General features: G+C 39.8%; 1 protein-coding gene across 1 annotated transcript; it reads left to right on the plus strand.

The window, feature by feature from the left end:
* The first annotated feature begins 3,733 nt into the window (after positions 1-3,733).
* On the plus strand, positions 3,734-5,862 carry LOC129773105 (uncharacterized). Its single transcript, XM_055776659.1, has 3 exons — positions 3,734-4,535; positions 4,960-5,777; positions 5,851-5,862. The coding sequence occupies exons 1-3, from the start codon at positions 3,734-3,736 to the stop codon at positions 5,860-5,862; spliced, it is 1,632 nt and encodes a 543-aa protein (XP_055632634.1).
* Positions 5,863-11,299: the final 5,437 nt, after the last annotated feature.

Raw genomic sequence — 11,299 nt, forward strand, 5'->3', positions numbered from 1 at the left:
CATCATTTTGATTGTACGATATGTGCATACGCCAAAAGTTGCCCGGCGTTGATAAGTACAAAGGTTTCAGAAAAAAACGCAAAAACACAACGCCAAAGGTTCTTTTCAGAACCACCAACATGTTTATAAAGAGTAAACAGTAAACTAATCCATTTTTCAGGTAGATAGGTAGGTATTCACGTAGGAGAAGAAAATAAAACAATATATTTAAAATATATATTTAACAAAATCTGTCCCCTTTGTATAGTCCTACGTCACTCCGGTTATGTCCCCGACATTACCCACCCGTCTTTTTTTTGAGGTTCATCCATATAAGAAAATCAACATGATAAAATTGTGATATTGAAATATGTTGATATCGCGGGACATTTTCGTTTCTTTTGCCAAACGCGGGACGTTTCGCGGGACGGAATCTTACGCGGGACATTTTGTTGAAATGCGGGACGTCTGGTCAGTTTATCCTAAACAACTGAACGAAATGGTATGATAAACACTTAATTCGAAAGATAAAATGTCTACGTGTTATATGCTTGTTACTTTTTGATCCAAAAACTTGTTTCAATAATCCTAAAATTGCTTTCAAAACAGGCTATTGAAATCACACCAATCGGTATATAAGCGAGTGCCGCTCGGAAATCCACTCAGTTACGATTGCGCAACGATTGAGGTTCGATTGCTGGAATGGATGGATGTTTCCCTAACACAGACTTCAAAACCATGGAGCCTGTGGAAATCGGCATAGCAAATTGGATGCAAGCTGCGGGTGCTATTGTACTCGCTTGCGTTTCTGGAAATCGGAATGTTTCTCTAACACAGACTTCAAATCCATGGAGCCTGTGGAAATCGGCATAGAAATTTAGATGCAAGCAGTGGGAACTTTCGTACTCGTTTGCGTTTTTGCAAATTGGAATGTTTCCTCTAACACAGACTTCAAAACCTTGAAGCCTGGGGAAAGATGCAAACTAACCATCCATAGATTTTTTTAAGATTAGGCTCATTAGCATTTTTGCTGTAGCAGAGCCGGGGTTTAATCGTGTACATGTACATATGTTTATGTTTCTATAAATTGTAAATTACACAGTAGTAGCCATTTATCCAGCAGCGATGATCCGATTCCGCAACGCACTTTTCGGCGGGCCACAAAAACCAAAGCTGAATTGGAAAACAAAACGTCAAACTGAAGACACACAACAGAAAACAATTGAAAAGGATAAAATTGCTGATCAAAAGAAGAATTATATGAAAAGTTCCCTATTATCTATATATTTAAAGTGAAATCATAATTTTATAAAATTCCTGAATTACGTGAGTCGAATTGAATTCAACATTGAACTTAAAAATAATATATAAAGCCTATTTAAATAGTTCTAGAGTGGATAAAAATTAAACCTAACTGGTCGTCCTGATAGGATCTTTCCTCTGTAATAGCTTCACTAAAATTGTAAGTGAGGAATAGAATTAAATCCCATAAAAATTCTAATAAAATGCTTTGCAGCAAAAAGTCAACCACAACCAGATCGTGTTCTCTTTTTTTGACTTGGTGCAATCTAACCCAACAAAAATTCTTTTGAATTTTGTACGTGGGTAGCAAGGATGGAAAGACATCTAGGCACTCCAGAATACAACTGCAAAGGATGTAATCGTTCCGACAACGCGGATACAGAAATGGTATGCTGTGATGTGTGCCACGAATGGGAACATTTTTCTTGCGCAGGAGTAGATGACACGGTGCGAAATCGTCCGTATACCTGTAAAGTGTGCAAGGCGTAAACAACAGTAACAGAATCGCTGAAGCACCTGAAACCTTCTACGTCGGATAATAAATCCGCCCATATGTCCAAGAAATCCATGAGCGGGTTTAAGCGTGGAAAGAAAGTTTCTCAATCGGTGTCACAATCAAGTGTAACGTCCAGTGCAAGAGTAGCATTGCTGACTCTAGAGAGAAGGTTTCATCTTGGTTGAATGTCCACCACGACGCTAGAAGATCAATGGAAAACACTATGCGCAACGATACCACGAAACCCCGAAGAATGGCCGGTGTTCATTGCAAGTTTTGAACAATCGACTTTGCCATGTGGATTCTCCAACGCGGAAAATTTAAACCGTCTACAGCGGTGCCTAAAAGGACACGCCCTGGAATCGGTGAGAAGTCGTTTGCTTTTACCTACGAGCGTACCACACGTTATACAGACCCTACGTACACTATATGGTCGACCTGAACTGTTGATACGAGTACTATTGGAAAAAGTGCAACAATCGCCCGCCCCCAAGCCGGGACGTTTGGAGACATTGGTACAATTCGGATTGACTGTCCAGATTCTTGTAGATCATCTAGCGGGAGCAAACCAGAAGGAGCACCTTTCCAACCCAATTTTAATGCAACAGCTAGTCGATAAACTTCCTGATCACTTAAAACTTAATTGAGGCGTATATAAAGGCAATTATCAAAATGCTACACTTGCGATGTTTGGCCAGTTTATGACTGGAATAATCGAAGCTGCTAGCGCAGTCAATTTCGACTTACCATGGGTCGATAAGCAAGACTGGAATGAAAAAAGAAAACGGGAAAAAGGTGTTGTCCATACCCACTCCACGGAGCAAGTTGTTCCAGCCGACGAAGCTTCCTCGACGACAATAAACCGAAAACGTGTTAAAACGTGTCCTTAATGTGGTCATGAAGGTCACCGGCTACCTGATTGTGATCAATTCGTGGCTCTGAATTGTGATCAAAGGTGGAAGATAGTTCAACAGAAAAACTTGTGTAGGACGTGTCTCAATAACCACGGTAAATGGCCATGCAGGTCTTGGCAAGGTTGTAGTATGGATGGATGTAGACAAAAGCATCATACCCTTCTTCATAGCACAACGATAACATCGATCAATGTATCAGCAAGTCACCTTTCTCTGAGTACACCACCGCATTCCATATTGAGAATGATCCCGGTTGTCGGACGAACCAAAGCGATTTTTGCATTCATCGACGAAGGTTCGTCACTCACTTTACTAGAACAATCAATTGCCGAGCATTTGGGAGTATTCGGGACGCCGGAACCACTAACATTGCAGTGGACGGGAAATGTAAAACGGGAAGAACGAAATTCTCATCGTGTATCACTGGAAATATCCGGTAATAGTAACACCAGTCGTCGAGAAATACTGCACGCGCGTAACCGACGCATCTACGTTTACCTTCACAAACAGTTAGATATCGTGAGCTCTCCCAACGATTTCCTCACCTGCGTGGGCTGCCATTAGAAGACTACGAACTAATACAACCAAAATTGCTTATTGGGCTCGACAATCTTGCCTTAAGGGTTTCTTTGAAAATACGTCAAGGAAATCGAAATGATCCAATTGCGGCTAAATGTCGACTAGGATGGAGCATATACGGCGGCTCTCCTAGTCATCCTGGGCAAGCATCGATCCTCAACTTCCACGTTAGTGTTGTTTCCGATCCTGATAGGGAACAAAATGAGCAGCTTCGGGTTTTTTTACTCTAGATAATGTTACTGGAACAATTTTACTAGAAAAACTAGAATCGGAGGATGACAAGCGAGGCAGAAAAATCTTGGAGGAAACCACCAAGCGTATTGCGACCGGATTTGAAACTGGGTTATTGTGAAGAACTGATGATCCTGTGATTCCAAACAGCTATTCGATGGCGTATCGTCGGTTGGTCTCACTTGAGAGGAAGTTGGAGAAAGCTCCACTTTTAAAGCAACGGATTCACGCCATGATAGCAGACTACGAAGTGAAAGGCTACGCTCATAAGGCTACTAGCAAAGAACTAACTTTAACGAAACAAAACCGAGTGTGGTACCTTCCATTGGTTGTCGTTTCTAATCCAAAGAAACCACACAAGATCAGATTAATCTGGGACGCTGCTGCCAAAACCGATGGAGTCTGTTTTAACTCTCTTCTGTTGAAAGGTCCTGACCTATTGACTCCACTTCCACAAGTCCTAAGTCAGTTTCGTCAATTTCCCGTTGCGGTGTGTGGAGACATCCGAGAGATGTTCCACCAAATAAAAATCCAATCTCAACGTTTCCTGTGGCGTAGCACTCCAACTGTATACGTTATGGACGTAGCCACTTTTGGGTCCACCTGTTCACCTGCGTCGGCACAATATGTGAAGAACCTTAACGCATCGGAGGCTGCTGGACAATTTCCTCGGGCTGCTGCGGCCATCACATTGAACCACTATGTGGACGATTATCTGGCTAGTTTCTTATCAACTAAGGAGGCGATAGCAGTGGTCAACGAAGTCAAGCAGGTACATGCTATGGGTGGGTTTGAAATGCGGAATTTTCTGCCAAACAAATCAGAAGTCTTGCGTGGCGTAGGCGAATTGGAAAATGGTGTTGAGAAAGAACTTGATTTAATTAGAGGCGAATCATCCCAATCCGTCCTAGGAATGATTTGGTTCCCCAAGACCGATGAATTTGCTTACACATTCACTATGCGGAAGGATCTTTTACCGATTCTCGCTAAGGATCACGTTCCTACAAAACGAGAAGTTCTCAAAGTAGTAATGAGTTTGTTTGATCCCTTGGGAATTCTGGGAAAATACTCATTCAAAATACGTGGCTCTAGGGGTTAGGCTGGGATGAACCTATCTCGAACATACTGCAAAAACTGTGGCAGTGGTGGACTGGTCTTTTTCCGCAACTTGAGTTATTGAGAATTCCTCGGTGTTACTTTCCAATTCCGTTTTCAAATAACTTGCAAGAGTTGGAAGTACACATCTTTGTAGATGCCAATCAACTGGCGTATTCTTGCGTAGCATATTTCCGCCTGGTAACGGAAAATAACATTATCGTTGCGCTTATAAGCGCAAAGACCAAGGTAGCCCCCATAAAGCCACTCTCGATACCCGCCTGGAATTGAAAGCGGCCGTTCTGGGCACTCGCCTGCTGGAATCTATAAAAAATTATCACACTCTGCCCATTTCACGAAAAGTGTTCTGGAGTGACTCCAGCACCGTTCTGGCCTGGATTCGTTCTGACCATCGTCGTTACAACAAATTTGTAAGTTTCCAAATCGGTGAAATACTGAGTTTCAGTGAACCAAACGAATGGAAATGGGTGCCTTCCAAACTGAATGCAGCAGACGCCGCAACGAAGTGGGAAAATGGATCAGAAATCAAATCTGACGGCCGATGGTTCCTAGGACCCAACTTTCTGCGGTTAACTGAAGAACAGTGGCCAAAAGAAAAGTCTGTGTCAACCACCGAAGAAGAATTACGGTCGGTTCATACTCACTGGGAAAAGGAGTCGACATCACTCGATTCAGTCAGTGGACAAGATTACTTCGTACGATGGGATATGTATTACGCTTTATCAACAATCTTCTACATAAAAAAATGCAATTCACCTTCTGAATCGGGAGTACTGACCCGAGAGGAAATTAAAGGAGCAGAAGAAGCGCTATGGAAAATAGCGCAGTCAGATGACTTTTTTGAAGAAATGAAATCGCTGAAGGAGACCCAAGGGTCACCCCATGATGTACACTGCATAGTCGCTAAATCAAGTTCTATATATCGAGCTTGGCCGTTTATAGACGATCGTGGAGTGCTAAGAATGCGTGGTCGTATTAGTGCTACACAGTTTGCGTCATACGAAGCAAAATATCCAGCTATTCTGCCAAGACAACATCGTATAACCTTCCTGATAACTGACTGGTATCATCGTCGCTTCCGTCATGGTAATAAGGAATCTATTGTGAACGAGATGCACCAGCGTTTCGAAATCTCCAAACTACGGACATTGGTGAAGAAGGTTATGGCGAGCTGCGTCTGGTGCCACGTTATGAAGACCAAACCGAAGTCTCCACTCATGGCATCATTTCCAGATGCTCGAGTAAGCGCATTTGTCAGACCTTTTACATTTGTTGGGTTGGATTATTTTGGTCCAGTGTTTGTAAGAGTTGGTAGGAATCAGGTCAAACGTTGGGTGGCTCTCTTCACCTGCCTCACCATTCGAGCCGTACACTTAGAAGTAGTGCACACTTTATCGACAGAATCTTGCATTATGGCGGTTAGGCGATTCGTTGCACCTCGAGGATCTCCCGCCGTATTCTATACGGATAATGCGACATGTTTTCATGGTGCAGATAAAGAGCTGCAATCTCAGGTCGACATTCGAAACAGAGCGTTAGCCTCTACGTTCACTAGTTTGCAAACCAGCTGGAAATTCATTCCCCCTGCTGCTCCCCATATGGGTGGAGCATGGGAGCGACTTGTTCGTTCCGTAAAAGTAGCAGTTGGCACAATCATAGATGCTCCCCGCAAACCCGATGACGAGACTCTGGAGACTGTTTTATACGCTGTCGGAAAATGTGTGGAACTTTACTCCCTGATGCTTTCTCATGCCTCCGCTCAACGGCGGCATTTTGGAGAAAATAATTGGAAACAGATTCTCGCACACTTTGATGGATGAACGCCAATCGATTGTGGAAACAGCGATTAAAATTTGCTGTTTCCACAATAAACTGGCGTTGGTAACATAGCTTAAATAAAACTGCATTTTTTCAAAAATCAAGCCGATGGCAATGTTTTTGCATCAACAGTACACATTTTGTACAGATCAGATTTTCGTAATGTGATGGGAGAGTTCGACAGGCGATGATACGAACTGCGACTGGCGTTCTACGGAGACCGGTGGTTAAGCTAGCGGTTTTAGACGTCAGAAAAATTAGTAAACCCAATCAAGAGCCTACAGGAGATCAGGACCATTACATAGGTTTACGGGCGGGGGTATGTGACGACCAAAAACCCGATATCGACAACACTACAGCCGCGATGATCCGATTCCGCTACGCACTTTTCGGCGGGCCACAAAAACCAAAGCACACTGAGAGAAATAATTAGTATATATTACAAATTGTCTTGTAAATAATACCGATTCGTTAGCCATTTTCGACCGCACTAATTATTCGTATATTTTACGCGAGTAAATTGGTAAATACAAGTGTCAAAATATGTACCCGAATATCGCCCCAACCTCGATCCTGCTTTCGGGATTTCGGGCCTACGCACAATTTATGGAGATCGGGTTGCATTCGTATTATCATTGTATTTTCAGTTTTTGAAATAATTAAGATGAAAAAGGTTGTTTTGTTAATTTATTTCCATCAAATACATCTTCAACATACAAAATGTAATTGTTTCGGAATTGGGCACTTGTTTGGGCTCTGGTTTCTGGTTCTGTAATTGATATCTGCGCTAGTATTTTGTTGCCGATGCCGTCTGGACTTTTCTTAGAACAAGAATTGTTCGTCAAGTTCGCTGACATAATATTTGTGCAATTAACGGAAAGGACCGGCTGAAAACTTACTGAATAAGTTTACATAACCGTCTCCCGGAAACTCTTTAAGTTTCCCTAGAAAGAAAAAAGGCAGATTTCGTTTCGTTTCTTTTGAGGACTGTATTATGTGTAGCCCTGCATTTCTTCCAGCAAAGAAAGCTTAAACGAAATACACAAGTATAATTATAATTAAAATAAAACAAACTGCTCACCTTCGAATTGCATCGCTTCCACAAGAGAAATGGCGAATGCACACACACAGTTGCTAAGTAAGAAAATGCTCGAGGTTACTCATGCTATGAAGTAAAATGTACGAATCGTTGGTAGGTATGTACATTGCATTTGACATTAGTTTTACAAGGAGTTGGTAATATGTACAAAAAATGTGTACACTTTACCAATGTTTCGGTTACTAAAGATTTGGTAGCTGCGTTTACTAATGTTTTTCTCCAGTGCAGAATTGGAAAACAAAACGTCAAACTGAAGACACACAACAGAAAACAATTGAAAAGGATAAAATTGCTGATCAAAAGAAGAATTATATGAAAAGTTCCCTATTATCTATATATTTAAAGTGAAATCATAATTTTATAAAATTCCTGTATTACGTGAGTCGAATTGAATTCAACATTGAACTTAAAAATAATATATAAAGTGACTGTATATATATATATGGGTGACCGAGAGCGCTAACCGGTGATGATTCCGGAAACTTTTAGATCAATGTAGTATATCGTACCATAGTCGTAAGGCAAAATTGTCAAAATATTGAACTCCCGGCCCCGACCGGCTAACATCCATATGTGCTTTAATAAAATATATATTTGGAAAAAAGGTAGTATATCTCTTTTTCTAGAGATTTACTGCCTTCACCCACGACTTTATAGTTGTTTATAATATTAGGTTGGGGAAAAAGTAATCCATTATTTTTGGGTGAAATTCAAATCTATTTTTATAATGTTTAATGTTTAATGTTATATGATTGTCCGTTTTGGGTCAAATATGCACCGTTTTGTTGTAAAATTTGTTACCATTCTAAAGGTAGCTTCATGATAACTCTATCGTAGAGGTCTTGGCCCTTATGGGCGAAAAGCTCTAGCAAATTCTTATTACTCTGAAAATTTTGCAATGCGAGAAAAAGGTGGTAATCGCTTGGTGCCAGATCCGAGCTATATGGTGGATGCATTAACGAAGCTCTCGGATTTGTGTGACCTTGCGTTGTCCTGATGGAACAAAACACCTCTTCGGTTGGTCAATTCTGGACGTTTCTGGTCAATCGCTATCCGATTTATGTACGACGTATATTTTTGCATTTTTTCACCTTAGATCAAACATAAGCTTTCGCAACCGGGGCGGAAGAGTTGATTGACATTGCCCGGGTTTCTTACATATGTGGGAAAAAATTAAAAACCAAAATACCTAACAATTCCTACTATAAATGTACAAATAAAAAACAAAAATTTTGAATGAAACTGTTCCTATCAAAATAGCAGTAACACCATGCAAACATATATTCAAGGGATATATTTGGACTATATTTGGAAAAAGTCGTAAGATTATTGGAAAATATTTAAAAAAAATTCAAACGAAAAATCTTGTAAAAATATTATACAACCGGTCGATAGTTCTAGTGTCAATCACTTCAATGTCATTTTGACAATGCATGGAAACAACAATGTGATGCGAAAATATAGGAGCGCTTCCACCGAACAAAGTTGATCCGCTGTTTGTGATATCTGTCATCCTTCCTTTGTACCGTACAACACCTCTATGTGTGTTATCAGCATTAGAAAAGAGCGTTGTTTGCTCGCTAACTAAATTAAGACTGTGATTTTAATTCGCTAATGGGAATAATGTACCAGATAATACGAGAATGGGCGATGCCTAAATTGAAACATTTGCTCTCTCTACATTGTCCATAGAACAAACGCTGAGTTTACACTTCGAGAGATCTATTTATGCAAGCCTGATTCACAGTGGTATATGAATATTGTACTACAACATTTTTATATCGTACGGGCTTTAAAGTTGCAAGTTATTCCGCCTCTAAAATATTGTACCTCACCGATGACATAATCGTTGTTGATGGTGTGGGCAGATAGCATACAATTGGGCAGAAGCATGGTTAACAAGTCCTATAACCTTTCCAATTCGATTGGCATACAAACTATCAAGGTTGATTGGTAGCGAAAATAGTTATTAATGTTCACATGATTTAACCTGTTTTCTGATTTGACACCTCTACTGAAAGACGCAATCCAACGTCAAAAAACATTGCGCGCCGTTGATTCATTATTTTTTATTCATATTCTACTACACGAAACGATTTTTGCGTTCGTTTTGTTTTTGGAAGCCTCTATAGACTTACAAAATATGTTTCCAACAAATAAATAGTAAATCCGAATGACCTAATTCATTAGTTTTCATTCGATTCCTAGAACGTTTCAAAAAACCATTTGATGCATACACGATTGAATGTAAAATAGCTCTTCCCTCTCAGATTAAGAATATTCATTATTATAATGAACATGGTTTCGCATGGGATGATTGAATTCCGCAAAAAAGCTAGACGAAAATTTATTCAAATTTTACATCACTTTGAAAAAGTACCGAAAAATGTTTTTGTCGTTTTTCAGAAACTCTACTGTAATTTCGCATCTATTACCCAAAGTACTCATGTTAGGAGGAAAAACTCTACTAAATTTCATTGTAATATGCTCAGCTGTTTTTGACGTAGGATTACGTCTTTCGGGAACATATTGGGGTACAAATTGAAAATTGAAAATCGAGCACATCGTGTAAATTGTCCAATTTCAAACGCTTATTGTCCAATTTCAAATGCTTATTGCTTCATGATGGATTGATGAAATTTTTGTGTCAATCGATTTCGGCACTCCATAACAATTTTTTATATTGAATAAAATAATGTATGTCATGAAACTAACTATCGAACAACTGAAAAATCTCAACCCCTATCCTAACGGAAATATCCACTTCTAATTGGTCGAAATTGACGACACATGCGGCGGTTCCCTAACAGAGACATCAAACCCAAGCTGCATGGGGGAATATCGACATTGCAAATATATGAAAGCGGGTGGAACTTTTGTTCCTACCGTAATGTGTTCCCTAACAGAGATATTAAAACCAAGGAGCCTGAGGGAAATCAGCATTGCAAATACATGAAAGTAGGGGGAGCTTTTGTTTCCACCGAAATATGTTCCCTAACGGAGATATCAAAACCAAGGTACCCGAGGGAAATCAGCATTGCAATATATGCAAGTCCGGGGAATTTTTATATTGCACCTTACTTGCTATATAAAATTTCCCCCGAGTGATACGATTAAATCTAGCAAATAAAATTTAAATTTGGAACTTTAATGTTGGTTGCTTCGTGAAATTTCATATCAATGACCGATCGTGTATTGTGAAGAATTTAACACAAGTGTAAGTGTTAAATTGTATATGGTAGCAGTTGTGTTAAAATGACTTGATATATGAAACGTTATATTTCAATTTCCATAAATAAAAACCAAGGTGTGTTCCCGCTCGAGAACGGGTCGTTCGATTTGAGCTGTCTGTTTTGATGTGTTCATTTTTACGTAGGGAAAGTTCATGCGGCGAGAAAAAATTTGAAAAGGGAAGAAATATTCGGAAAATTAATTTCCATATGTTCTACATATAGTATTGGGTGTTGTTAGTCCAATTAAAATTCGCATTGGGTTGAAAAAACACTCAGAAAATAAAATTTATAAAACAAAATTACCTTTTCCATTCCAAATATGTTTCTCTATATTAAAGAAAGATGTTTTTACTGATGAGAAAAATTGTCAATTGCGTTCGGTATTAGTAATTATCATATATTACATTGGTGATTTTTTTTTCTTTATTTCATCCATGCATAACACAGGAGGCATCTCGTAAAGGGTCACATAGGGCGGTTTTCATCATATCTCATTCCACTTCGGCTTCTTCTATCTGATACGCACCGCACA

Source organism: Toxorhynchites rutilus, chromosome 3 (assembly GCF_029784135.1).
Source record: "Toxorhynchites rutilus septentrionalis strain SRP chromosome 3, ASM2978413v1, whole genome shotgun sequence".
Classification (NCBI taxonomy): Eukaryota; Metazoa; Arthropoda; class Insecta; order Diptera; family Culicidae; genus Toxorhynchites; species Toxorhynchites rutilus.

Excerpts from the sequence above, each read along its gene's own strand:
- LOC129773105 (XM_055776659.1), top strand. The coding sequence starts at position 3,734 with ATGATAGCAGACTACGAAGTGAAAGGCTACGCTCATAAGGCTACTAGC. Across the intron at positions 4,536-4,959 it reads AGTTCTCAAAGTAGTAATGA|TGTTCTGGAGTGACTCCAGC; the intron begins GTTTGTTTGATC and ends TTTCACGAAAAG.